At 45.3% G+C, this 27645-nt stretch overlaps 2 protein-coding genes and 1 long non-coding RNA gene across 3 annotated transcripts in view; 2 read left to right on the forward strand and 1 right to left on the reverse strand.

The window, feature by feature from the left end:
• LOC144480682 (uncharacterized) overlaps positions 1 to 27645 on the reverse strand; it is a 121601-nt gene that overhangs the window by 60823 nt on the left and 33133 nt on the right. Inside the window, 1 exon segment of the mRNA XM_078200277.1 lies at positions 12853 to 13440. Coding sequence (XP_078056403.1) covers positions 12853 to 13440 — 588 coding nt within the window.
• Positions 1706 to 5353, forward strand: LOC144480861 (uncharacterized). The gene is made up of 3 exons (XR_013495721.1): positions 1706 to 1949; positions 2504 to 2607; positions 5133 to 5353. It is a non-coding gene; the product is annotated as an uncharacterized LOC144480861 (long non-coding RNA).
• Positions 20787 to 21889, forward strand: LOC144480683 (uncharacterized). Its single transcript, XM_078200278.1, has one exon. The coding sequence runs from the start codon at positions 21131 to 21133 to the stop codon at positions 21887 to 21889; it is 759 nt and encodes a 252-aa protein (XP_078056404.1). The 5' UTR covers positions 20787 to 21130.

Consider the following 27645-nt stretch of genomic DNA (forward strand, 5'->3'; position numbering starts at 1 on the left):
TAGGGGAGATCCTAAATGAATACTTTGCATCGGTATTCACAAAGGAGAGGGATGTGTTGACTGGGAGTGTCTCGGAGGGGAATGTTGAACCGTTGGAGAAAATCTCCATTACAAAGGAGGAAGTGTTAGGTTTGTTAGAGAATATAAAGACTGACAAATCCCCAGGGCCTGATGGAATCTATCTAAGGCTGCTCAGGGAGACGAGAGATGAAATCGATGGGCCTCTGACGCAAATCTTTGTCTCGTCACTGGACGCAGGTGAGGTCCCAGAGGATTGGAGGATAGCTAATGTGGTCCCGTTATTTAAGAAGGGTAGGAAGGATAACCCGGGTAATTATAGGCCGGTGAGCTTGACGTCCGTGGTGGGGAAGTTGTTGGAGAAGATTCTTAGAGATAGGATGTATGCGCATTTAGAAAGGAATAAACTCATTAACGATAGTCAGCATGGTTTTGTGAGAGGGAGGTCATGTCTCACTAACCTGGTGGAGTTTTTTGAAGAAGTGACCAGAATGGTTGATGAGGGAAGGGCCGTGGATGTCGTCTATATGGACTTTAGTAAAGCGTTTGACAAAGTCCCTCATGGTAGGCTGGTGAAAAAGGTTGGATCTCATGGGATAAAGGGGGAGGTGGCTAGATGGGTGGAGAACTGGCTTGGTCACAGAAGACAGAGGGTGGTAGTGGAAGGGTCTTTTTCCGGCTGGAGGCCTGTGACTAGTGGTGTTCCGCAGGGCTCTGTATTGGGACCTCTGCTGTTTGTGATTTATATAAATGATCTGGAAGAAGGTGTAACTGGGGTGATCAGTAAGTTTGCTGACGACACAAAATTGGCAGGACTTGCAGATAGTGAGGAGCATTGTCAGAAGCTACAGAAGGATATAGATAGGCTGGAAATTTGGGCAAAGAAATGGCAGATGGAGTTCAATCCTGATAAATGTGAAGTGATGCATTTTGGTAGAAATAATGTAGGGAGGAGTTATATGATAAATGGCAGAACCATAAAGGGTGTAGATACGCAGAGGGACCTGGGTGTGCAAGTCCACAGATCCTTGAAAGTGACGTCACAGGTGGAGAAGGTGGTGAAGAAGGCATATGGCATGCTTGCCTTTATAGGACGGGGCATAGAGTATAAAAGTTGGAGTCTGATGTTGCAGATGTATAGAACGTTGGTTCGGCCGCATCTGGAATACTGCGTCCAGTTCTGGTCACCACACTACCAGAAGGACGCGGAGGCTTTGGAGAGAGTACAGAGGAGGTTTACCAGGATGTTACCTGGTATGGAGGGGCTTAGTTATGAGGAGAGATTGGGTAAACTGGGGTTGTTCTCCCTGGAAAGACGGAGGATGAGGGGAGACTTAATAGAGGTGTATAAAATTATGAAAGGTATAGATAGGGTGAACGGTGGGAATCTTTTCCCCAGGTCGGTGGTGACGTTCACGAGGGGTCATAGGTTCAAGGTGAAGGGGGGGAGGTTTAACACAGATATCAGGCGGACATATTTTACACATAGGGTGGTGGGGTCTGGAATGCGCTGCCAGGCAAGGTGGTGGAGGCGGACACACTGGGAACGTTTAAGACTTATCTAGACAGCCATATGAACGGAGTGGGAATGGAGGGATACAAAAGAATGGTCTAGTTTGGACCAGGGGGCGGCGCGGGCTTGGAGGGCTGAAGGGCCTGTTCCTGTGCTGCATTGTTCTTTGTTAGTTCGTTATTTACTCAGCAACAGAATGATCTTTGTTAACCACAGGATAAGTGCTGGGTGCAGCCGGTCCCTGTAGTCACGTACGCATTAACTTTCAAAGGTCACAGTCTTAATTTCACTCCAACAATCACATCTCATTTATCTAAAATCCAATGAGCACAGATGCACCCTGCCTAACCTTTCCTCATAAAACAGACCCCTTCATGACCGAAATCAGCTCATGAACCTTGTCTGAATTGCTTCCAATGTAAGTATATTCCATCTTAAGTAATCTTATGCTAGAAAACAGGAGGGGAGAATGCTATATATTTATATTCAGGTCTGACAAATGACTGTTGGGGGTGACACACTGGTTAGCGCTTCTGTCTCATAGCGCCAGAGACACGGTTCAATTCCAGCCTCGGGTGATTGTCTGTATGGAGTTTGCACATTCTCCCTCTGTCTGTGTGGGTTTCCTCTGGGTGCTCTGGTTTCCTCCCACACTCCAAAGAGTGGGTTGATCGACTATGCTATATTGTCCCTTTGTGTCCCAAGATGAGGGGGAAGGAAAGGATTAGTGATGTACGTACATCAGGTTACAGGGATAGGGCCTGAGTAAAGGTGCTCTGTTAGAAACTTGGTGCAGACTCGATGGGCTAAAAGGCCTCCTTCTGCACTGCAGAGATTCTGTGATTTTGGAATCTCCTTTTACAGATGGTTAGAAGAAGAGGATTTTTACAGCAATCTCAAACCCCCCAAAAATGTGTATCTCTTAATTTCAAGCCACAATTAACACATGACTCTTGTAATCTCCTTTTGCAGGGAGTTAGAATATTTGAAGATTGCAATTTTTCTCTGATTCCAGTGCTTCTGACATCTTTCCAGCTGCAGGTTTTAAATTAGAAAACAGTGAAATTGTTTCAGAGGTGAGTATTATTGAACATTTACCTATAATTTTGAATTTTTGTCCTGTGCTCTGTTATCTGTACTCTGGTTCCACGTCTCTGGGCTGGTGTGACTCCGTTACTGTGGATCTGAATCCATGTCCATCCATTGCTTTGTTTCACCTCTGCCCTCCCTGATCACCTCTCTGTCATTGTCAGTTCAGAGAAGGATCTGCAGGCTGATACCTGGGATGAAGGTGTTGTTTTGGGAGGAAAGTTTGGGCCTGTACTGACTGGAGTTTAGTGGTGATCATAGTATTGACATCAGATTGTGAGGTAGTGATTAGTATAGATGAAGAGAGGATGTTTCCAATGTTGGGGATTCCAGAATTAGTCGGCAGATTGTCAAAATAAAGGGTCCCCCATTTCTGATGGCGAGGAGGAGAAATGTCTTCCCTCAGAGGGCCGTTAGTCTTTGCAATTCTCTTCCCCAGAGAGCAGTGGAGGCTGCATCATTAAATATACTCAAAACACAGAGATTTTTGATCGAAAAGGGAGTCAAGGGTGACAGGAAGAAAAGTGGAGTTAAGATCACAATCAGATCAGCCATGATCTTGATGGGGAGGTGATGGTCTTGTGGTATTATTGCTGAACTATTAATTCAGAAACTCAGCGAATGTTCTGGGGACCCGGGTTTGAATCCTGCTATAGAATCATAGAATCCCTACAGTACAGAAGGAGGCCATTCAGCCCATCGAGTCTGCACCGACAACAATCCCACCCCACAGCAGCTGGTGGAATTTGAATTCAATTAAAAATATCTGGAATTAAGAAATTACTGATGACCATGAAACCCTTGTCGATTGTCGGAAAAACCTATCTGGTTCACTAATGTCCTTCAGGGAATGAAATCTGCCATCCTTAACTGGTCTGGCCGACATGTGACTCCAAAGCCACCACAATGTGGTTGACTCTCAACTGCCCTTCAAGGGCAACGAGGGATGGGTAATAAATGCTGGCCAGCCAGCAACATCCATGTCCCATGAATTAATTTTAAAAATTCAATTGAGCAGCTTGGTGGGCTGAATTTCTAACTATTTCTTATGATCTGTCAGGAACATGAAATGGTGAGTGTCGATCAGCATTAATTAGCACCTTCAGGAGAATTGGGTAGTGTAATATATTAAAGAGGACAGTAAACTAATACAGGTCAGAGACGTGTCTGATGTTTTTTTATTCATCCTTGCCACACGGGCATTGCAGGCTGGGCCAGCATTTATTGCCCATCCCTAATTGCCCTTGAACTGAATGGCTCGCTTGGCCATTTCAGAGGCTGGTTGAGAGTCAACCACATTGCTGTGTCTCTGGAGTCACATGTAGGCCAGACTGGGTAAGGACGGCAGATTTCCTTCCCTAAAGCACATTAATGAACCAGATGGGTTTTTTGGTCAATCGACAATGGTTTCATGGTCATCAGTAGATTCTTAATTCCAGATTTTGTTTTTAAATTCAAATTCCACCATCTGCCGTGGCAGGATTCGAACCCGGGTCCCCAGAACATCAGCTGAGTTTCTGGATTAATAGTCGTGATAATACCACGAGGCTATCCACTCCCCTGTTGTTATATGGTACAGATTAGATATATTATTTATAGCTCTGTAATAAAATACACTTATTATATCTGGCTGTGTAATTTTGGACTGCAGTTATATTATATATTTCCAACAATCTCTTCCCTCAGAGAATTGTTAGTATCTAGATTTCTCTTCCATAGGGACCAGTGGAGGGATTGAATATATTCAAGGTTGAGTTAGACAGTTTTTGAATGACAAGGGAGTCAATAATTATTGGGAACAGGCTGGAAAATGGAGAGAAAGCTCAGATGAGGAAGGATTTCTTCACTCAAGGACGTGGTGATGTTTTGGATTCTCTACCCCAGAGGACTATAGAGCCTCAGTCATCAAGAATTTTCAAGAGAGGGATTGATAGGTTTCTCGATATTGAAGATATCGATGGATATGGGGGACAGTGTGGGGAAAATAATGCAGAGGTAGATCAACCAATAATCTGAATGAATGGTTGAGCAGACTCGATGGGCCGAATGCTGACTGCAGCTCCTATTTGTTCTGATTTCTGTGCTGGACAGGAAGCAGTGAGCATGGATCTGTCAATCAGCCTCAATCAGCACCTTCAGGAGAATTGGGAGGGTGAATATTAGATACAGCAGAGTGAGAATGGAGGGAGAGTGTGTGGGATAGAGATTTACAGCTTTTGGGGAATGAGAGAGGAAAGAACATTCATTAGAATCACAGAATTGCTGCATCTTATCAACCGTCCCTGAGCTTTCACAATGAATCCCACTTCTGAGGCCACCCTTATCTCTGACTTGTCTGTACTGCTGGCAGTCTCACAAAGCAGCTGCCTGTGTGCTGATACGGGAGGCCCTGCTGGGCAAGTTTAATGTTCCATGACTGTGTCTTTAATGAATGCTCCATAGAAACTAGAAACGTAGATTTGAATTTCGATCATGTTCTGAATTGCGATGTTTTTTCTAAATTGACTTGCAGGATATTAGACAAGGAGAAATCAGACAGAAATCTCCAACATCACATCGAGATCTGACAGAGTGACTCGATTTCTTGGGACCTGAAATCATCGGCCTTTGAATCTAGCAGGCGAAATGTTTGTTTGGCCTCTTGGCTTCAAAAGATTGTAAACATCGCTGTGACTAGAAATGCATTGAGATACACACACCCGAGTGAGAGTGTTCCAGTGCACTGAGTGTGGAAAGAGCTTTAACCAGTTACACAGCCTGAAAATACATCACAGCATCCACAGCGGGAGAGACTGTACCCGTGTTCTGTGTGAGATTTAACTGATTGTTTAACCTGGAAACTCACAAGGACACCGGCACCATGGAGAAACCGTGGAAATGTGGGAACTGTGGGAAGGGATTCAGGTTCCCATCTCTGCTGGAAATTCATCAACGCAGTCACACTGGGGAGAGACCATTCACCTGCTCTGTGTGTGGGAAGGGATTCACTGACTTACCTAATCTGCAGAGACACCAACGAGTTCACACTGGGGAGAGGCCATTCACCTGCTCTGTGTGTGGGAAGGGATTCAGTCAGTTATCCAGCCTGCAGAAACACAATCTCACTCACACCAATGAGAGACCATTTAAATGCTCTGACTGTGGGAGTGGTTTCAAAAGCTCTGCGGATCTGATGATTCACCAGCGCATTCACATTGAGGAGAGACCGTTCAGCTGCTCTCACTGCTCAAAGAAATTTAGAACTTCATCCAACCTGAAGATACACCAGCGAGTTCACACTGGGGAGAGACCATTCACCTGCTGTGTGTGCGGGAAGGGATTCACTCAGTCATCCCATTTACAAACACACCAGGGAGTTCACACTGGGGAGAGGCCGTTCACCTGCTCTGTGTGTGGGAAGGGATTCAGTCAGTTATCCAGCCTGCAGAAACACAATCTCTCTCACACCAATGAGAGACCCTTTAAATGCTCTGACTGTGGGAGCGGATTCAGAAGCTCTCAGGAACTGATGATCCACCAGCGCATTCACACTGAGGAGAGACCGTTCAGCTGCTCTCACTGCACAAAGAGGTTTAGAACTTCATCCGACCTGCGGAGACACCAACGAGTTCACACCGGGGAGAGACCGTTCACCTGCTCGGTGTGTGGGAAGGGATTCACTCATTCATCAAACCTGTGCAGACACAATCTCACTCACAGCAATGAGAGACCGTTTAAATGCTCTGACTGTGGGAGTGGATTCAAAAGTTCTCAGGATCTGGTGTCCCACCAGCGCACTCACACTGAGGAGAGACCGTTCAGCTGCTCTCACTGCTCAAAGAGATTTAGAACTTCATCCAACCTGCAGATTCACCAGCGAGTTCACACTGGGGAGAGACCGTTCACCTGCTCGGTGTGTGGGAAGGGATTCACTCAGTCATGCAGCTTGCAGAAACACAAAGCCACTCACACCAATGAGCGACCATTTAAATGCTCTGACTGTGGGAATGGCTTCAAAAGCTCTCAGGATCTGGTGTCCCACCAGCGCATTCACACTGAGGAGAGACCGTTCAGCTGCTCTCACTGCTCAAAGAGGTTTAGAACATCATACAACCTGCTGAAACATCAGCGAGTTCACACCGGGGAGAGACCGTTCACCTGCTCGGTGTGTGGGAAGGGATTCACTACTTCATCCCACCTGCGCAGACACAAAGTCACTCACACTAATGAGAGACCCTTTAAATGCTCTGACTGTGGGAGCGGATTCAAAAGCTCTCAGGACCTGGTGTCCCACCAGCGCATTCACACTGAGGAGAGACCATTCAGCTGCTCTCTCTGCACAAAGAGGTTTAAAAGGTCATCCAGCCTGTGGGAACACCAGCGAGTTCACACTGGGGAGAGACCGTTCACCTGCTCTGTGTGTGGGAAGGGATTCACTCAGTCATCCAGCCTGCAGAAACACAAAGACACTCACTCCAAGGAGAGCCCCTTTAAATGCTCTCCCGAGAGGCCGGCTTCAGAAGCTCTCAGGAACTGATGATCCCCGAGCACATTCACACCGGGGAGAGGCCGTTCAGCTGCTCTCACTGTTCAAGGAGGTTTAGAATATCATCAACACTGCTGAAACAGCAGTGAGTTCACACCGGGGAGAAACCTTCACCTGCTTGGTGTGTGCGAAAGGATTTACTCAGTTATCCAGCCTGCCCAGACACAACATCATCACACCCAGGAGAGACCCTTTAAATGTGGGCGTGGCTTCAAAACCTCTCGGGGACTCATGTCCCACCAGTGAGTTCACACCGGGCAGAGGTTGGTCACCTGCTCTGACTGGGAAGGGATTCACTCAGTCAGCAAACTTGGTGAAACACCAGTGAGTTCACAAGTGATTACAGTTCTGGGATTATTCTTGTGAATCTTTCTTGCCCCTTCTCCAGTGTCTCTATTTCCTTTTTCTAAATGGAGATCACAAATAGAACGTAGAACAGCACAGCACAGGAACAGACCCTTCAGCCCACCATGTTGTGTCGAACATGATGCCAAATTAAACTATTCCTTTCTGCCTGCCCTTGGTCCATATTCCTCTATTCCTTGCATATTCATGTGCTTATCTAAAACCCCCTTAAACGCCCCTATCGTATCTGCCTCCACCACCACTCCAAGCAGCGCATTCCAGACACCTACCACTCTCTGTAAAAAAAACTTGCCCCTCACATCTCCTTTGAACTTTCTTGAACCCCACGATCCCTCTGTACATTAACTGGATACTTATCCTTAATAGTTGATCTTCCAAAGTGCAGCACCTCACACATGTCTGGATTAAAATCCATCTGCCATTTCTCTGCTCATATCTGCAGCTGATCTACATCCCACTGTATCCTTTGACAACCTTCTACATTATCTACAACTCCATCTAGTTTTGTGTCGTCTGCAAGCTTACTCACCCACCCATCCACGTTTTCATCCAAGTCATTTATATATATCACAAATAGCCCAGGTCCCAGTACAGATCCCTGCAGAACACCACTAGTCATGGACTTCCAGTTAGAAAAACACCCTCACCACTATTCTCTGACTTCTATGGGCAAGTCAATTCTGAATCCAAGCGGCCAAGTCACCGTGAATCCCATGCATCTTAATCTTCTGGATGAGCCGACCATGAGGGACCTTGTCGAAAGCCTTACTAAAATCCATGTACACAACATCCACTGCTCTACCCTCATCGATCACCTTCATCATCACCTCCTCGATAAAATCAATCAAGTCAGTAAGATGTTGACGGTGCTCCCACTGCAGTCCTGTGATGAAAATATAGACTGGTTGGTGAAATGTAGATAACAGGTAGAATTGATATCTAATGAGGACTTTAGACTTTAGAATTGAATACAGGGCTCATTGTTACTAACGGGGAAAGAAGGGTTAAAACCCTGACCCAGAACCCTTTTCACACACACGTGGACATCTCTGAATCTGACACACACCAAATGGAACGTTACACAAGGGGCTGGAATTCACTGGAATTTCTTAACAACCTTTCAATAGAAATGTCCTGGTACAGACTGTGACAAAGGACACAACAGACAGCAAGAACCAGGAGGAACCTTTAACCCAGAGAATGTTAATAACCTTGTTCAGGACACCGGTGCCAGGCACAGGAGGATCCCAGGAAAAACGGAACATTTAATTTCTGTGTTTCACAATTCTGAATGACTGATTCTTTAACAAAGGAATGTTTAAAAACAGCATTGTGATATTCCAAGGTCAGTGTGTCTGGGAAAGGGGCACACTGATGTGTTTTTATTTTGAACAGGAGGATCCATTGAAAAGCAGCTCTGGACGATACGAGCACCTCCTGACCTACTTTCAATTCATTTCAAATCACCCATCACTTTCCGTGGAATATTCTTTATTCTATCCTGGGATGTGGACACTGCTGGCAAAGCCCCAGCACATGTTGCTCATCTCCTAATTGCTCCTGAATGGAGTGACTTGCTCGGCCATTTCAGAGGGGCAGTTAAGAGTCACCCACATCGCTGTGTGGGTCTGGATTCACATGTAGGCCAGACCGGGTAAGGATGGCAGATTTCCTTCCCTAATAGGGAGCATTAATAGAGTGAACCGGATGGGTTTTTACAACAATCGATGATAGTTTCATGGTCACCGTTTCTGACACTAACTTTATATAATTCCAGATTGATTCACTGAATTCCAATCCCACCAGCTGCCTGTCCCCAGATCCTTTGCTGCGTCTCTGCATTACTCGACCAGCAACATTCCCACCACCTCCCCCTGAATGGAATATTCCACACAACCCCTTAGTTAAACAGGAAGGAGAAAAGAGAAAGGCTTTGACCTTTGGATGACCTCATCACGAACTACAGAAACCTTAAAGCTGACCGTTCTGTAAAAGTTTATAAACTTAATTTTTATAAAACACAGAGTAAGAAACAGGTGAAAAGTAACGATGGACGTTGTGACTGACATCAGAAACATTGACCGGATAAACACTCACTGCATCACAGAGCGATCCTCAACCATTAAAGAATTGACCCACAATAAGGAATGAGAGAGCCTTATAAAAAGGGGCATGAGTTTACACAGAGAGGTGACACCCACAGCTGCTCAGGATGATGGAATTCAGTTCAGGAAGGGGATAAAGTGAGAAGCTTTTGTGATTCAAGGCAGAAGTATTGAACAATCTGGAATCAGTGCTTCTCGAGCTTGCTGACTCGCCGAACACTTCAATTAATCTCATCATAAAAACTCCCCAGTGTAAATAACATGGATTTGACTGACAAATGTTGAAGTGTTGATTTGAACCCACAAGTTTTGACTTCCCATTTGAGCCTCAGGCACCTTTCTGTCTCTCTGTTGCTTGTGACAATGACAGTCAGGCGATGGAGCTGAGGGCTGAATTTAGCTGCAAATAACGGGGCCTGCGCCCCAGTTGGGAAACTGCCCTGGGCGTTGCACTAATACAGAGACAGGAAGCTGCTGGAGGACTGACTGGGAAATGGGCCTCCAACCAATCAGGGCACCGGAGGAGGTGACCAGGGCTGATGGTGATGTGACCCCCGGGGTTCAGTGTCCCTGTATCCAAAGCGGGGAGTCGCGGGAACAGGGTACAGAGGAGCTGAAGAGAAACCATTTGTGTCCAGAACATTGTGAACATCCTTTTACTCTGGTTGTCTTTGATCCTCAAGTCATTTTCTGTTTGTTTTAACCATGTTCTGTTTCATTAATAAACTTTTATCAGTAAAAATATTTGATTGTTCTGGACTTTTCCTGATGAGATTGATGAACTTTAGGGAAAGAGGGTGAGAGGGGTTGGCAGGTTCTTTAACAGAAAGTGAGTCCCTCTAAAGGTAATTGGCAAAGGAGCCAGAGGGGGAGATGAGATTTTATTTTTGACTCAGCGATGTTAGAAAATGGGGTTCAGGGAGTCAATTAACCCTTTCTCCCCTTTTCCCAAACTCTGAAATGATTCCCAGTGATAACCCTTATTGGTGACAGTGGTTAGATTTTATTCAGTATCAATAAGAGCTGACACAGGCTAATGTCTGAGCAGTCGTATCAAAGTGCAGCAGCATTACCATTACACTCTGGGTAGAAGCAGCATCTCCACGGAAATGCTCCCTGCTCTGCCCCAGATGCCATGGCACCAGTCAATGCAATATGTAAAACCTCGACAAATCTCTGTGCTCGGGGAATCCCTTCTTAACCCAATCATTGCCCAGCTAACATAACAAAACCTGTCACTGAACCATCTGTACCCCCCCACAAGCCACATCAGACTCTCAAACAATTGTCTTCCCACGCTCCGTCCCTGGTACAGGGAGTCAGCATTCCCGTGCCAAGCAGTGAAAACATGGTGGCCTTGACACCCAGGTGTCATCCAGGATTCAAGGCCCTCCTGTTTTCTCTGTCCTCTGGGAGCTGTTTATCTCCCTGCTCCCACACAGCAAGTCGTCTGTTCTCAGCTCTGCTGTATTTCTGCTGAAGTTTGGCCCCTTTTACACCTTTCAGATCAATAAAACATTTGGTCAATGACCCAAACCACAATTTCCCATCCTGTCACCTGTCAACCATCCTTACCCAGAGCGTAATCACAACAGGAATAAAAACAGGAGAAGTGTAACAATCAAATTCAAAATAAATGCACAGCCAGTTATAGAATCGAATATCATATTCACTAATTAGCAAGAAAACCCAAAGTAGGGGGTCCCCCAGGATTATTTCAGTCCACATCTTGAGGGGGAGGAGAACTTTCTCTCTGACCCCTCACTCAATTTCACTCCGTTATTTTCGAGTTCTATTCTGGTCCCACCTGGGGTAACATCTAATTAAACTTTTCTCCTGAAGGAACACCGTGAGTTCTCGGTTACTTGTACGTTAGGACAGGTCCTTCAATCAACAGATCAAGCATGGATGTAAAAGATTCTCCAGCTCTCTCCTTACCCCGTCCAACTGTGGACAGTTCTTACTCAGTATTATTTCTCCCAAGACCTCAATTGTCCCAATCTATAATATGATCCATTTTACTGTAATTTTACTCACTTTGTGATCATGTGCAGTGTGTTTAATTGGACCCTGATTGTTTTGAACTCAGTTTCTCTCTGGAGTGTGTGTCAATGCCTTGATGATGTCACAATGATGTCACAATCCCCTGGCCACATTAACCATTTCATCTCCTGCTGTGTCTCAAGTAGCTGTGTGTGTTTGGGACCCGCTCTTCACTCCATCTCACCATGAATTTAGGCTTGTTATTTTTCACATGTAACAAATCACATCTGTACACTCACTCCGGTGTCCCAAAATCATGTCACACATTCTTAACTCTCAGATGTATTGATGAAAAGTTCAAAATGAGTGCCTGTCTTTCTTATCTCCCCTTGTTATGGTGCTGATGTTTCATGGAGTGGCCGGGCTTTCAAATGTGGATTTCTTTAAAACAAAGTTCATGGACAAGGATGTAAATATCTCCCAGAGAAAGTGATCAACTTATTCATCCCATCTACACATTCCTGACTTTCACTAGAATGTAGGTGGATACCAGATTGATATATTCCACTCAACCACACCCAAGGTGAGTTATTCCAATTCCCTTATTGTCCTGTATTTCTTCCAACTAACCACAGGAGACCCAGGGACAGGTTACAATAGTTTATTCATGATTCACGCCTGGAGGGAACAACCCCAGAGAAAGCTCTGGAGGAGCACCCTCCTGTGATACAGCTCAAAGTCACAGCTCTGACACAGCTCTCTAATACAGTAATCACAGAGACATCATTCTAATACAACTCTCAGCTCCAAGTCACAGATACAGACAGCTTACACAGTTATTCAATAGTGAAAAATGCAAGGGTTGTGAGGAAGAATATTTTGGTGCAGCGGATGGTAATGACCTGGAACTCGCTGCCTACGAGGGTGGAGGAAGTGGAGACAATAAATAATTACAAAGGAAATTGGACGGGATTTGGGAAGTTTCAAACAGAAATGCTGACTAAATATCTCTGAACTTCCTCACACCCGGTCACTCTGTGATCCTTGTGAAATCTGAAACCAGATATTCACAACAAGACTCAAAGAGCATCAGCCCACTGGAGGCAAAGTCGTGAGACCGGCCAGTCCAGCAGAAAGAAACCCCCCGACCCTCCCCATTGACCAACTGTGAGAATGAACAAAATGCAGTCCTGGATGTAATTGAGAGCAGAAACAATAACAGCAGAATCCAACCCCTGGAATCACTCGTGAACCTGTTGGTGTCTCAGCAGCTGGGATGAAACTCTGAAACCCTTCCCACACTGAGAGCAGGTGAACGGTCTCTCCCCAGTGTGAACTTGCTGGTGTGTCTGCAGATTGGATGACTGAGTGAATCCCCTTCCACACTGAGAGCAGGTGAATGGCCTCTCCCCAGTGTGAACTCGCTGGTGTCTCCGCAGGGTGGATGACAGAGTGAATCCCTTCCCACACTGAGAGCAGGTGAACGGTTTCCCCCCAGTGTGAACCCGCTGGTGTATCTGCAGATTGGATGACTGACTGAATCCCTTCCCACATTGAGAGCAGGTGAACGGTTTCTCCCCAGTGTGAACTCGCTGGTGCTTCTGCAGGGTGGATGACTGAGTGAATCCCTTCCCACACTGAGAGCAGGTGAATGGCCTCTCCCCAGTGTGAACTCTCTGGTGTGACCGTAGGCTGGATAAGTCAGTGAATCCCTCCCCACACTGAGAGCAGATGAATGGCCTCTCCCCAGTGTGAACTCGCTGGTGTGTCTGCAGCTGGGATAACCGAGTGAATCCCTTCTCACACTGAGAGCAGGTGAATGGTTTCTCCCCAGTGTGAACCTGCTTGTGTCTCCACAGAGCAGATGCCTGAGTGAATCCCTCCCCACACTTAGAGCAAGTGAACGGCCTCTCCCCAGTGTGAACTCGCTGGTGTTGCTTCAGGATGGATAACCGAGTGAATCCCTCTCTACAGTGAGAGCAGATGAACGGCCTCTCCCCAGTGTGGCTGCGCCGATGAGCTTCCAGCTGGGATGGGGTTCTGTATCTCTTCCCACAGTCCGCACATTTCCATGGTTTCTCCATGGTACAGGTGTCCTTGCCTCTCTCTTGGGTGGACAATCAGTTGAAGCCTCGTACACACACAGAACACGAGTACAGTCTCTCCCTGCTGTGAATGATGTGATATTTATTCAGGCTGTGTAACTGGTTAAAGCTCTTTAGTCCGTGCGCTGGAACACTCTCACTCGAGTGTGGCAGTGTGTTGGTGCTTTTCCAGTCACACTGATGTTTGAAATCTTTTCAAATCGACAGACTGGACAATCATTTCTCCTTCTGGATTCAAAGGCTGATGATATTCAGCTCCCAAGGAATATGACTCTGTCAGATCTAGACGTGACGTTTGAGATTTCGGAATGCGATTCCTCTTTCAATATCCTGTAAAATGAGTTTATTAAAGCCATCACTGTCGGAACAGGATAGAAATTCAGAAGATACAATTCCAGTTTCTATAGAACATTATTTCCTCCCTCATTTCCCAAAAGTTGTAAATCTCCATCCCACACACTCTCCCTCCATTCTCACTCTGCTGTATCTAGTATTCACCCTCCCATTCTCCTGAAGGTGCTGATTGAGGCTGATTGACAGATCCATGCTCACTGCTTCCTCTCCAGCACATAGAAATTATAAGAAACAGGAGCTGCAGTTGGCCATTCAGCCCATCAAACTGCCTCAATCATTGATTGAGAATTGGCCAATCTACCTCAGCGTGGGGTGCATAATTCCAAAACTACGCCACATACTTGAGTGAGGAAATCCCTCCTCATCTTAACTTTCTCTCCCTTTTTCTCCCTGTTCCCCATAACGCTTGACGCCTTTATCAATCAAAAATCAGTTTAACTCACCCTGGAATATATTCAATGACTCTCACCCTCCACTCATCCCTGTGGAAAAGAAATCCAAACACTAATGACTCTAATAGGCAAGAGACGAATGACTGGAAATATCTAAGGTCGCTACAGTACAATATTAATCTGTCTGAAGCTCAATCTTCATTCAGAGAGGAGCAGTTTAGCTGGGCCGGAATGGAGGAAGCTGCATACAAGTCCCGGACTTTGATTGGCTGGAGGACCAGCGCCCATCCGGTCCTCCACGGGTTGCCATTGGTCAATCTGCCGCATGTGGACAATGTGGGGGCGGAACCCGAGCCCACGTGGGTTTGGGCGGGGCTTTGACCGCCAGCCGCGCTGAGCTGGTGTCCAATCCGCAGTGTTTTTCTTCTGTAACCAGTGATATTGCTGCCAATGGGACACTGTGTGCTGGGAACGCCCCTCTGAGTCATTGTGACCGCACAATGGAGCCCTGCCTGAATCAGCCAATAGCATTCACTGTGCTCCGCGGTGACGTCTCCGGGTTCAGGCGCGCGGACCCGGGAGCCCCGCCCCCACCCATTGTTCCCCCAGTCTGTACATTCCACACATTGTTAGTCCAGTCAGATAGACATATATCTGTCTGGCAGCCTGCATGGAGATTTCCAGCTCTCTGTGTCCAGGACATGGATCTGTCATTCAGCTTGAATCAGCATCTTCAGGAGAATTGGGAGGGTGAATATTAGATACAGCAGAGTGAGAATGGAGGGAGAGTGTGTGGGATAGGGATTCACAGCTTTTGGGGAATGAGAATTGCTACATCCATCAACCATCCCTGAGCCTTCACAATGAATCTCTTTTCTCAGGACACTCTTACCTCTGACTTTGTCTCTACTTGTAGCTGTCTTACAAAGCAGCTGCCTGTCTGCTGATACGAGAGGCCCTGCTGGGCAAGTTTAATGCTCCATGATTGTGTCTTTAATGACTGAATAGCTATAGGAATGTGGTCAAGCCTGCTAAATCCCATGATGCTTTATATATCAGTCAGTAATTCATTTGTTAACACAGTCCACAAGGATATATAAATACATTTAAAGGCAAAATATTGCGGATGCTGCGATCTGAAACAAAAACAGCAAATGCTGGAAAATATAGCGGGTCTGACAGCATCTGTGGAGAACTCTGACAAAAGGGTCATCCACACTCGAAACGTTGGTCTATTCTCTTTTTAAAATATATATCACACAGCTGCCTCAGCCTTGGCCCACTCTAACACATACAATTGTGCAATGGTGACTGGCAGGTCAGACAACTGGTCAGAATATTAAAAATGGCCAAGAATGATGAAAAGAATGATAAGGGAGGAAACATTTGAGTATGAGAGAAAGCTTGTTCGAAGTATAAAGACCGATAACAAATGGAGCACTGGCCATAGAGCAATAAAGCACAGAAACAGGTACTTGGCCCAACTGGTCCATGCTGACCACTGAACTTGTCCCTCAGAATTCTCTCCAGTAACTTATCCACCACTGACGTCAGGCTCAGCGGCCTTAAATTACCAGGCTTCTCTTTGCTACTCGTCTTAAACAACGGAACAACATGAGCCACGCTTCAATCTTCCAGAACTTTGCCAGTGGAAGAGAAGAAGCAAATATCTCTGCAAGGGCCTCTGTAATTTCTTCCCTCGCCTCGCAAAAGATCCGAGAATACACTTGATCAGGCCCAGGGGATTTATCCACCTTAAAGTGCATTAAGGCTGAAGATATTTCCACCCAAGTAACATGTGTGTGGCCCAATACATAACCTCTTATTTCTTTAGCACCCATGATATTCTCCTCAGTAAACATGGGGAGAAATATTCATTAAAAATCTCAGCCATCTCCTGTGGCTCCACACACAGACAGCTACGCTGATTTTTAAGAAGATCTATTCTCTCTGTAGCCACACTTTTATTCTTAATATAGCTATAGAGCCTCTTGGGATTTTCTTTAACCTTACCTGCCAGATCTATATCATACCCTCTTTCTGCCCTCCTGATTGCTCTCTGAAGTGTTCTCTTACACTTTTTAATCACATCAAGTGATTCACTTGTCCCCGATTGCCTAAACCCAATGTATGCTTCCTTCTTTTACCTGACCAGAGCCTCAATATCCCTTGTCAGCCAGGGATCCCTGGCTACATGACCTGAGCAAAGATAACAAGCCTGTACTGTGTTGTCAGCCAGCAGGCTGCTGTGGAAGCTTTCTTCATAACAGAGCAAGGGCGAGCCCTTTCTATATATTTAATTCAAGATTTTATAAGAGATTAGAGGGCAATTTATTTCGTCCATTACTTCAATTGGACTCGTCTCCATTCCCGGTATTTCTGGACCAGACGGGACCATTTCCCTTTTTTCTGGTGGATAATGGAAGTGTCACTGATTCTGATTTGATTTATTATTATGTGTATTAGTATACAGTGAAAAGCATTGTTTCTTGCGTGTTATACAAAGCATACCGTTCATAGAGAAGGAAAGGAGAGGGTGCAGAACGTAGTGTTACAGTCATAGTAGGGTGTAGAGAAAGATCAACTTAATGCAATGCAGGACCATTCAATAGTCTGTTGGCAGCAGGGAAGAAACTGTTCTTGAGTCAGTTGGTACTTGACCTCAGACTTGTGTATCTTTTTCCCGACAGAAGAGAGTATGTCTGGGGTGCGTGAGGTCCTTAATTATTATAGCTGCTTTGCCGAGGCAGAGGGAAGTGTAGACAGAGTCAATGGATGGGAGGCTAGGTTGTGTGATGGATTGGGCTACATTCACGACCTTTTGTAGTTCCTTGTGGTCTTGGGCAGAATGAATCTCTTCCCACACACAGAATAGGTGACAGGCCCCTCCCCAGTGTGAACTCGATGGTGTCTCAGCAGGTGGGATGACCAAGTGAATCCCCTCCTACACACAGTGCAGGTAAATGGTTTCTCCCCAGTGTGAACTTGCTGATGTACAATGAGGTTGGATGAATACCTAAACATTTTCCCACAGGATGTGCAGCAGAATAGCTTAACCTCAGCGTCAGCTTGCAAGTGTGACTGGAGGCAGAATGAGTCAGCAAATCCCTTCCCACACATGGAGCAGGTGAATGGTCTCTCTCCTGTGTGACTGCGTCGATGCTTTTCCAGCTGGGATGGGTAATTGAATCCCTTCCCACAGTCCTCACATTTCTGAGGTTTCTCCATGGTATCAGGGTCCTTGTGTCTCTCCAGGTTGGATGATCAGTTGAAATCTCCTCCACACACAGAATACATGTACAGTTTCTCCTCACTGAATGGTGTGATTTTTTTTCAGGCTGTGTAACTGGTTAAAGCTCTTTCCACAGTCAGTTCACTGGAGCACTCTCACTCGTGTGTGTGTGTGTGAGAGAGAGAGACTCGGTGCTTTTCCAGTCACACGAATTCTTCAAACCTCTACCCAAGTCAAATCAGAACAAACATTTCTCCTTCCACATTTAAAATCTGATGATATTCAGATCCTGATGAATTGAGCCACTCTGTTTGATCTTGATGTGATGTTTGGTTTGAACTTTTGGCTGTAAATCCTCACTTCCAATATTCTGCAAAAGTTTACAAATTTAATCACTGTCAGAACAGGATAGAAATTCTGAACAGACAATTCCAGTTTCTCTGGAACATTTTTTCCTCTCTTTTAAATGTCGGTCCCACACACTCTCCCTCCTCCTTGGGCTGAGGTCCCAGTTCAGATGCTGGTCCCACATTCTCTCTCTCTCCCTGGGCTGAGATCCCAGTTCAGATGCTGGTCCCACACACTCTCTCTCCCCTCCCTGGGCTGAGGTCCCAGTTCAGATGCTGGTCCCACACTCTCCCTCCTCCCTGGGCTGAGGTCCCAGTTCAGATGCCGCTCCCACACACTCTCTCTCTCTCTCCTTCCTGAGCTAAGATCCCAGTTCAGATGCCGGTCCCACACACTCTCTCTCTCTCTCTCTCATCCCTGGGCTGAGATCCCAGTTCAGTGTTTGGATGAGTCTCTCTGTGTCCCCAGGCGGTGCATTGAGAATCCGATCGCCTTCATCCCGATACCGCACCGACACTGCGCATGTTTCACTCTCAGCCCGACCCCGCCCCTCATTTAGTCCGATTGGTTGGAGCATCAGCCGCTCACACTCTAACCTCCAGCATCGCCTCCTCCGATTGGTCCGGAATCGGTGTCAATCATTGTGTGTTGGCACATGCGCAGTCGGTAGAGACGGAAGGCAAGAGCTCGAGCGAGAGGTTTTAAAATGCGAGATTTACAAAGGGCGAGTGCGGATCCAGAGTCAAAATTAAATCCGTAAACATAAATAGAGCCAGCAGGTAAGTTAGAGAGGCTTCATAAGCTTACTGTGCCGTCACTAATCCCTCCATAAGCTTTCGGTCCCGCGTTTGCTCGGCGAGGCGATCTTTCTCCAGGAGAGACCCCAGATACCGGCCACCATCTTTATAGAGGCAATCTGCACCAAAGCGCATGCGCTGCTGCCACCTTTATACAGGGCAATGTGCACCAAAGGGCATGCGCACCAAAGGGCATGCGCTGCCGCCATCTTTATGCGGGGCAATGTGCACTCAAGTGCATGCGCAATCTCCATGCAATCGCAGAATGTGCAACATCTGCCTCTTTACCTGCTCATTGCCCAAGGAGAAATACTCCTTTCAGGTGATGCAGCATTTCACTAGTACTTCCTCCAACTTGGTGAATTATATTCACTGCTCCCTTTGTGGTCTCCTCTACATTGGGGATATTAAACATACACTGGGTGACTGCTTTGTGGAAACATCTTTCACTCCAGCCCCAAGCTTGACCCCAACCTTCCGGTCACTTACCATTTCAACTCAGCGTCTTGCTCTCATGCCCACCCTTGGTCTGCTGCAATGCTTCAGTGATACACAATGCAAACTGAATGAAAAACACCTCATCTTCCAATTGGGCAAGTTACAGTCTTCTGGACTCAACATTGCATTCAACATCTTTAGAATGTGAACTTTCCCTTCCATCTTCACTCTCCTTTTTTGTTTTCTGCTATTCAGTTCCTCTTGGCTTGTCCCAACACAACTGCCCTGCATGGCCACTGTCCCTTGTTGTTCAGTTTTGCTCCCACTGAGTACTGACCTCTGATCTTCCATTAACACATTCCGTATCTAACCTTTGCCACAGTCAACATTCTTCAATCCCTAATGATTCCATTAACACCCTCTTTTTTCTCAAGCCCCTGACATCATTATCAATCTCTCCTTAACTCTGACCGATCACTAGCTTTCCATTCTGCCCCACCCCTCTTCAAGTTTATCATTTATATCTTTTTTATGTTCTGTAGAAGGGTCACATGGACTCAAACATTAACTTTGTTTCTCTCCACAATTGCTCCCATTCTTGCTGAGTTTATCCAGCATTTTCTGTTTTTATGCATGATCTTTATAGGTGGCAATAAGCCATTCATAAAATGTGCGTTCACTGGGACTTTCAGATCAGCAATAATAGAATTGTAAACCCATGGTCGCTCAGTAGTATGGAATTTAAGTATTGCTGATTGAAAGAGATGTGTTTTTGAAGCTTTTCATCTTGCACTCCTCCAGACAGATGCAGAAATACAATTTTTCAAAGCAAACAACAATTGCTGCTGCATGAGGAACATGTATTGACTGGTTCGACAGTCAGTTCTGATTGGTTAGGATGTTGCCATGGAGAATGCACCAGGGAACTATCACTCCTGCCTTTGTTTAGTTTCAGAAAAGGCCCATTGCTTGGACATGTTCCTTCTACATGCAGAGGACAGCTCCCTGTGTTTGACTATATATAGCTGCTCGCAAGTGTAAGTAAAACACTTCACAAGTCCAACTGATAATCTTTACAATTTGGTATGTTTGTGTCTGTCCAGATGAGTATAAGATACAAAAGGTTTTTAGCAATACTCCAGTGCCTTAAAGGACAAAAATACAGCAGCTAGAGGGAGAGGTGAAGGGGGAGGGTTTCAGAGTTTGGGGATGAGAGACTGAAGGCATGGTCTCAAATGGTGGAGCAATTAAATAGTGAATGTACAAGAGGCCAGAATTAGAGCAGCACAGATATCTCAGCGGGTTGCGGGGCTGGAGGATAATATAGAGATAGGGAGGGATGAAGCCCTGGAGAGATTTGAACACAAAGAGGAAAATTTTAAACTAAAGACATGAGTGGGACAGGAATTTGCAACTTTGGGGATCAAGAGATCAAAGTGTTCCATAGGAACTAGAATTTCCTGTTCTTCCGGTGACGACTTTGTAAACTCTTTTTGCAGAGAATTAAAACGGGAGGATTTGCAGACGAGAAACTCAAACCAAGTATCATGTAAAGAGCCGACAGAGTCACTCGATTAATCAGGATTTGAATATCATCAGTCTTCGAATGTGGAAGGAGAAATGTTTGTCTGTTCTGCCTGTGGGAAAAGGTTTGAAATATCAGTGTGAATGGAAAAGCACCGAGACACACACACACCCGAGTGAGAGTGTTCCAGTGAACTGACTGTGGAAAGAGCTTTAACCAGTTACACAGCCTGAAAAAACATCACACAGTTCACAGTGAGGAGAAATTGTCCACGTGTTCTGTGTGTTCATGAGGCTTCAACTGATCATCCAACCTGGAGGGACACAAGGACACCAACACCATGGAGAAACCGTGGAAATGTGGGGAGTGTGGGAAAGGATTCAATTCTCCATCCCTGCTGGAAATTCATCAGCGCAGTCACACTGGGGAGAGGCCGTTCATCTGCTCAGAGTGTGGGAAAGGATTCACTCAGTCATCCCAATTGCTAACACACCAGCGGTTTCACACTGGAGAGAGACCATTCATCTGCTTGGAGTGTGGAAAGAGATTCACTCAGTTATCTGACCTGTCGAGACACCAGCGAGTTCACACTGGGGAGACACAGTTCACCTGCCCTGAGTGTGGAAAAGGATTCATTCAGTCATCCAATCTGCTGAAACACCAGCAAGTTCACACTGGGGAGAGACCATTCACCTGCCCTGTATGTGGGAAAGGATTCACTGGGCCCTCTGATTTGCTAAGTCACCAGCGAATTCACACTGAGGAAAAGCTGTTCAGCTGCACTTCCTGTGGAAAGAGATTCAGGTCTTCAGCCCAGCTCAGTGTACACCAGCGAGTTCACACTGGGGAGAAGCCATTCATCTGCTCTGAGTGTGGGAATAAATTTTCTCAGTTATCTCACCTGCAGACACACCAGCGAACACACACTGGAGAGAGACCATTCACCTGCTCTGAGTGTGGGAACAAATTCACTTGTTCATCGCACCTGAGGAGACACCAGCATGTTCACACAAGGGAGAGGCCATTCACCTGCTCCGAGTGTGGGAAGGGATTCACTCAGTCTGGCAGCCTGCTGCGGCACCAACGAGTTCACAATTAACTGCAGGGATTGGATTCTGCTGTTAGTGCAGTTCAATACTGACAGTTCATAAGTCCATAAGACATAGGAGCAGAATTAGGCCATTCGGCCCATCGAGTCTGCTCCGCCATTCAATCATGGCTGATTTTTTTCTCATGCCCATTCTCCTGCCTTTTCCCCATAACCCCTGATCTCTGATCTATCTCTGTCTTAAAGACACTCAATGACCTGACCTCCACAGCCTTCTGTGGCAAAGAGTTCCACAGATTCACCATTTCCTGGCTGAAGAAATTCCTCCTCATCTCTGTTTTAAAGGATTGTCCCTTTAGCCTGAGGTTGTGGCCTCTGGTTCTAGTTTTATCTAGTTTGGATTTTGTTTTGTTGATGTTAATAATCCCTGTAACTGGGCTGAAGTTTAAAATTCTCGATCTAGAGCTGATTGTGTTCTCAGGGCTGCAGCTTCCCTTTAAGAACCGCTGCCTCTGATCTTTCCCCATAACTCAGCAACTCTCATCAGAAATTAGTTTACAACAAGATTCTGAACTTTTACTTCAATCCTAAATTGATCTTTGGTACAAACTCTACAATTCAGTGTCTGAGAGGTTCCACTGATGAACATCTCCAATTAGAAAGTGCTGATTAATCCTTGCTGACAATTCTTACTGACTTGCACATTACACACAGTGCCACCTTCATTATCCACCAGAAAGAAGGGGAATGAGAATTGATGGAGAATCGTGAGTTCCCAAATCTTACCCCTCCTGTGGGTCCAGAATTTCGATTTTCAAGTTTGCTGACGACACCACCATAGTGGGTCGGATCTCAAACAATGACGAGACAGAGAACAGGAATGAGATAGAGAATCTGGTGAACTGGTACGGCAACAATAATCTCTCCCTCAATGTCAACAAAACAAAGGAGATTGTCATCGACTTCAGGAAGCGTAAAGAAGAACATGTCCCTGTCTACATCAACGGGGACGAAGTAGAAAGGGTCGAGAGCTTCAAGTTTTTACATGTCCAGATCACCAACAACCTGTCCTGGTCCCCCCATGCCGACACTATAGTTAAGAAAGCTCACCAGTGCCTCTACTTTCTCAGAAGACTGAGGAAATTTGGCATGTCAGTTACGACTCTCACCAACTTTTACAGATGCACCAAAGAAAGCATTCTTTCTGGTTGTATCACAGCTTGGTATGGCTCCTGCTCTGCCCAAGACGCAAGAAACTACAAAAGGTCGTGAATGTAGCCCAATCCATCACGCAAACCAGCCTCCCATCCATTGACTCTGTCTACACTTCCCGCTGCCTCGGCAAAGCAGCCAGCATAATTAAGGACCCCATGCACCCCAGACATACTTTCTTCCACCTTCTTTCCTCGGGGAAAAAGATACAAAAGTTTGAGGTCACATACAACTGACTCAAGAACAGCTTCTTCCCTGCTGCCATCAGACTTTTGAATGCACCTACCTCACATTAAGTTGATCCTTCTCTGCACCCTAGCTATGACTGGCTGTGATTGTAACACTACATTCTGCACTCTCTCGTTTCCTTCTTTATGAACAGTATGCTTGTCTGTATAGCGCACAAGAAACAATACTTTTCACTGTATACTAATACATGTGACAATAAATCAAATCAAATCAAAAAAGTATTCCCCTCAGCTCGGGAGTGCACACAAGTTCCAATCCAAGTACTAGGCTGTAAAAAAAAAATCACTGTCCGATAACCCTATAAAATCTTAAGAAATTTCTGGATTATTATAGAAGTAGCTCACTGTCTTATGAAGAAAGCTTCTACAGCAGGTTACTGGCTGACAAACACAGGACAGACCAGTTAACTCTGTTTGCAGCACAGGCCTTCGATCTCATGACCCTCATGTAATCTAACTGTCTGCGTGAAGGTTAAAACAGGCTCTCGAGAGCGAAGAGATTTTGAAGTGATCCGTACTGGCTTCAGCCCAACACCCGCACTCTGGCTCACAACAGTTAACCATTCAGAGGAGACTGCAGCCACCAGCTACAGAGACCAGCACTCTCTCTGTGTCACCCTGTTTGTCCTCTGGGACTGGTAAATCATTCTCACCTGTCAGTTTGTGGGTTTTTCCTGTTTATTTGCCTTCTGCATCACACTTAAACTGTTGTTCCTCAATGAACTACTTTAAGTCACTTCTGAGCTCAACACCCTTTTTGGGTAATCTGTGATTTGTGAAGCTAAATCTTACAAGTGGTGTTCGGAGTGGGATCAGTTTTCGTTAAACATGAATGGAGAAGTTCCTAAGTGAAGCCAGGACGATACAATGGCACTGCCTCATTACAGGGAATGACTGATAGATAGTCTGAGAGAAAACAGGCCGGCCGGGGGTGAGAGATATCCTGTGGATTGGAGAAGAGGGTGACACGGATTACGAGTATATCCTCAATAGGATTTCTAAACCGGTTCACAAAGGACAAATTGATGAGGTCCAGAATCAGTTAGAAAATATCCACAAGGTGGATACAAGTGAACAGAGACCTGGAGAATCTTTAAAGTTCGTGCATGAACGTGTGTTTGAACCAGATGTATTTACAGCATGTCAATAATTTAGAATTGTGAAAGATGATCTGCAGGTGGGGAGGATGAATCGAAGTCAACAGTTATCACACTTACTGGAAAAGTTTTGACATTTACTCTCGATGGCAGCTTATGGATTTGTGTGGCTGATTCTGATCATTCGAGTAGCTTCAGTCTGTTATCCAGGGAATGTCATTCAGAAATTAGGAAAGCAAGCTTGGAAACAGCTTAAAATGGTGAGGTTCGTCTGAAATCAGTTGAGATGTCAATAAGGATAATCCCTCTCTTGGTGGGGACATCTTTAAGAAATCACCAATAACCTTATATAAATCTTTGGAAATGTATTGACTATTATGGGGGTCTCTCTCTCACTCCTTTTCTTATCAGGAAAGCTTCCTGGGTTGATAAACACAGGACAGTGTGGACCTGTTGTCTCTGCCAAAGACACTTCTGTAGCACAGAACCTGAAACAAGACAAACTTGATCGGCTTGGGGGGTTGTCATGACCCACGTGGAAACCAACTGTCTGAGTAACGATTAAGCCGGATGTCCGAGCAAGCAATGAGCCACAAAATGACTTCATGAATATTCGATGGGAATAGGAGGGATTACCTTGATTATCTGTGCTTGACTAATGGACAATTGAATAAGTGATTGATGTAAGACCCCAAAAATAAGGTTTATGAATGGGCCTTTGAGAGGGTAAATCACATCAGACAGCAAAGAACTTCTCAAAGTGATCCATCCATCCACACTTGTCCCTCTTCACTGGACATGTGAGAAACAGGTTTATAGATGTGGCCTAATGTACAATGAATGATGACACTTTAAAATGGAAATTCCACGCAAGTTGCTGAAATCGAGTGTCTGTTGCCATGGCTACTGAGTAGGTTTGTGAATGTGCCAAAGACTCACAAGCAGAGCGATCAGTCTAAATCACTTCTGAAAGTTACTGTTGGATCTCCACCAGTCATTCAGACAATGTGTTCCAGATCGTCATAATTCACTGAGTAAAATAATCTCTCATCTCCATCCTGGATATTTTGCTAATTATTTTAAATCCGGGTTCTGTGGTTACCAACCATCCCCACAATGGAAACAATTTCTCCCGATGGAGATGGAAAATGTTTTTTTTAAATCCACACCTCTATTAAATCATTCCTTAACCTTCTCAGCTTGAATAAGAACAATCCCAGCTGCTGCAGTCTCTCCACAGAACTAAAACGTCTCATCCCTGATACTATTCTGGGAAATTTTCCCTGCCCCCTCTCCAAGACCTTGACATCTTTCCCAAAGTGCGGTGCTCAGCATTGAACACAATATTTCAGCTGGGGATTAATCAGTGATTTATAAAGATTTACTATAATTGTCTTGCTTTTGTACTCCATGTCTCCATTAATAAACGGAGGACCTATTAGTTTTATATTTAAACAGATTGATCAACTTGTCCTGTCACAGTAAAGCATTTGTGTACATCCACTCCCAGGTCACTGCATTCCTGCACTCTGTTTAAAATTGTCCCACTTAGTTTATTCTGCCTCTCCTCATTCTTCCTTCCAAAATCTATCATTGATTGTGAATCACTTTGGGATGTTCTAAGGGTGTAAATGTTTCTGAATGAACACAAGAACTTTCTTTCTCTTTTACAGCTGATTTTGATTTTGTAGATTTTGCTCCAAAGATTAAGTAGGGATTGATATTCAAAGTTAATTACGTGACTGATCAGGAACAACTTTAGCTGGGAGTGAGTGAATTGAAATTTAAGTTAGTTTATTTGGTTGGCCAAAAAGATTTGAATCAGTGAATTGAGAGGAAAGATCCCAGACAGCGGTTCTTCAAGGTCCACTGCAGGCCTGACAGCTCGATCAGCTCAGGAGAGCTCAACAACTCCACATACTGTCCACAGGGGAGTTCCCCTGCTGCAGTGGGACCAACATTCCTGTCTTAACTAACACTACCATGGGTTAATCGGTCTGACTGCTGTTTGTGGAATCTTACTGTGTACAAACTGACTTGAGAAACAGTAACAGCTTGTATAAGGTGTTGGTGAGGCCACACCTGGAGTACTATGTACAGTTTTGGTCTCCTTATTTGAGAAAGGATATCCTGACACTGGAGGGGGTGCAGAGGAAATTCATGAGGTTGATTCTGGAATTGAGGGGGTTGGCTTATGGGGAAAGACTTTGTGAACTGGGACTATACTCATTGGAATTCAGAAGAATGAGGGGAGATCTTATAGAAACATATCAAAGATTATGAAGGGAATGGATAAGATAGAAATAAGGAGGTTGTTTCCATTGGCAGGTGAAACTAGAACTAGGGGTCATGGCCTCAAAATAAGGCAGAGCAGATTTAGGACTGAGTTGAGGAGGAACTTGTGAATCAGTGGAATTCCCTGCCCACTGAAGCAGTTGAGGCTACCTCATTGAATGTTTTTAAGGCCAGATAGATAAGTTTGAACAGTAAATGAATTAAGGGTTATGGACAGTGGGCGGGTAAGTGGAGCTGAGTCCACAAAAAGATCAATGATCTTATTAAATGGCAGAGCAGGCTCAAGGGACCAGATGACCTACACCTGCTCTTAGTTCTTATGTCTTTATAGAACGTGTTTAATGTAACAAAACATTCCACTATGCTTCAGAGGAGTTTGAGAAAGAAAAAACTGACACGGAGTCACATGGGACAATATTCGGATAAATGGACAAAACCTTCATTGGAGAGGCAGATTTTAACAATCACCCTTAACCAGGAGAGAGTGTTGGAGAGGACAGAGAGCTTGAGGGAGCCTTTGAAAAGGAACTAACTTGTGTTTGTGATGTTAAAAGATTCAGACATTGGTATTTAACACAAAGCTGATTTATTTGACTTTTATCGAGAATATTAACATCTATAAGTGGGCTGGAGTTTATTATCAGCAGAAATAGACCCTGATCAGCAATGTTCATTCCTGACTTGATTAACCACAAAATCTAATCATTGTAGTTACTCATGAATTCGCTGGTGGGTCAGCAGGTCAGATGACTGAGTGAATCCCTTCCCACACTCGGAGCAGATGAACCGCCTCTCGCCAGAGTGAATTCGCTGGTGTCTCAGCAAGTGCGATGAGGTAGTGAATCCCTTTCCACACTTGGAGCATGTGAACGGTCTCTCCCCAGTGTGAACAAGCTGATGTGTCAGGAGGTCAGATGATCGAGTGAATCCCTTCCCACATTGGGAACAGGTAAAC

This window comes from Mustelus asterias, chromosome 30 (assembly GCF_964213995.1).
Source record: "Mustelus asterias chromosome 30, sMusAst1.hap1.1, whole genome shotgun sequence".
Classification (NCBI taxonomy): domain Eukaryota; kingdom Metazoa; phylum Chordata; class Chondrichthyes; order Carcharhiniformes; family Triakidae; genus Mustelus; species Mustelus asterias.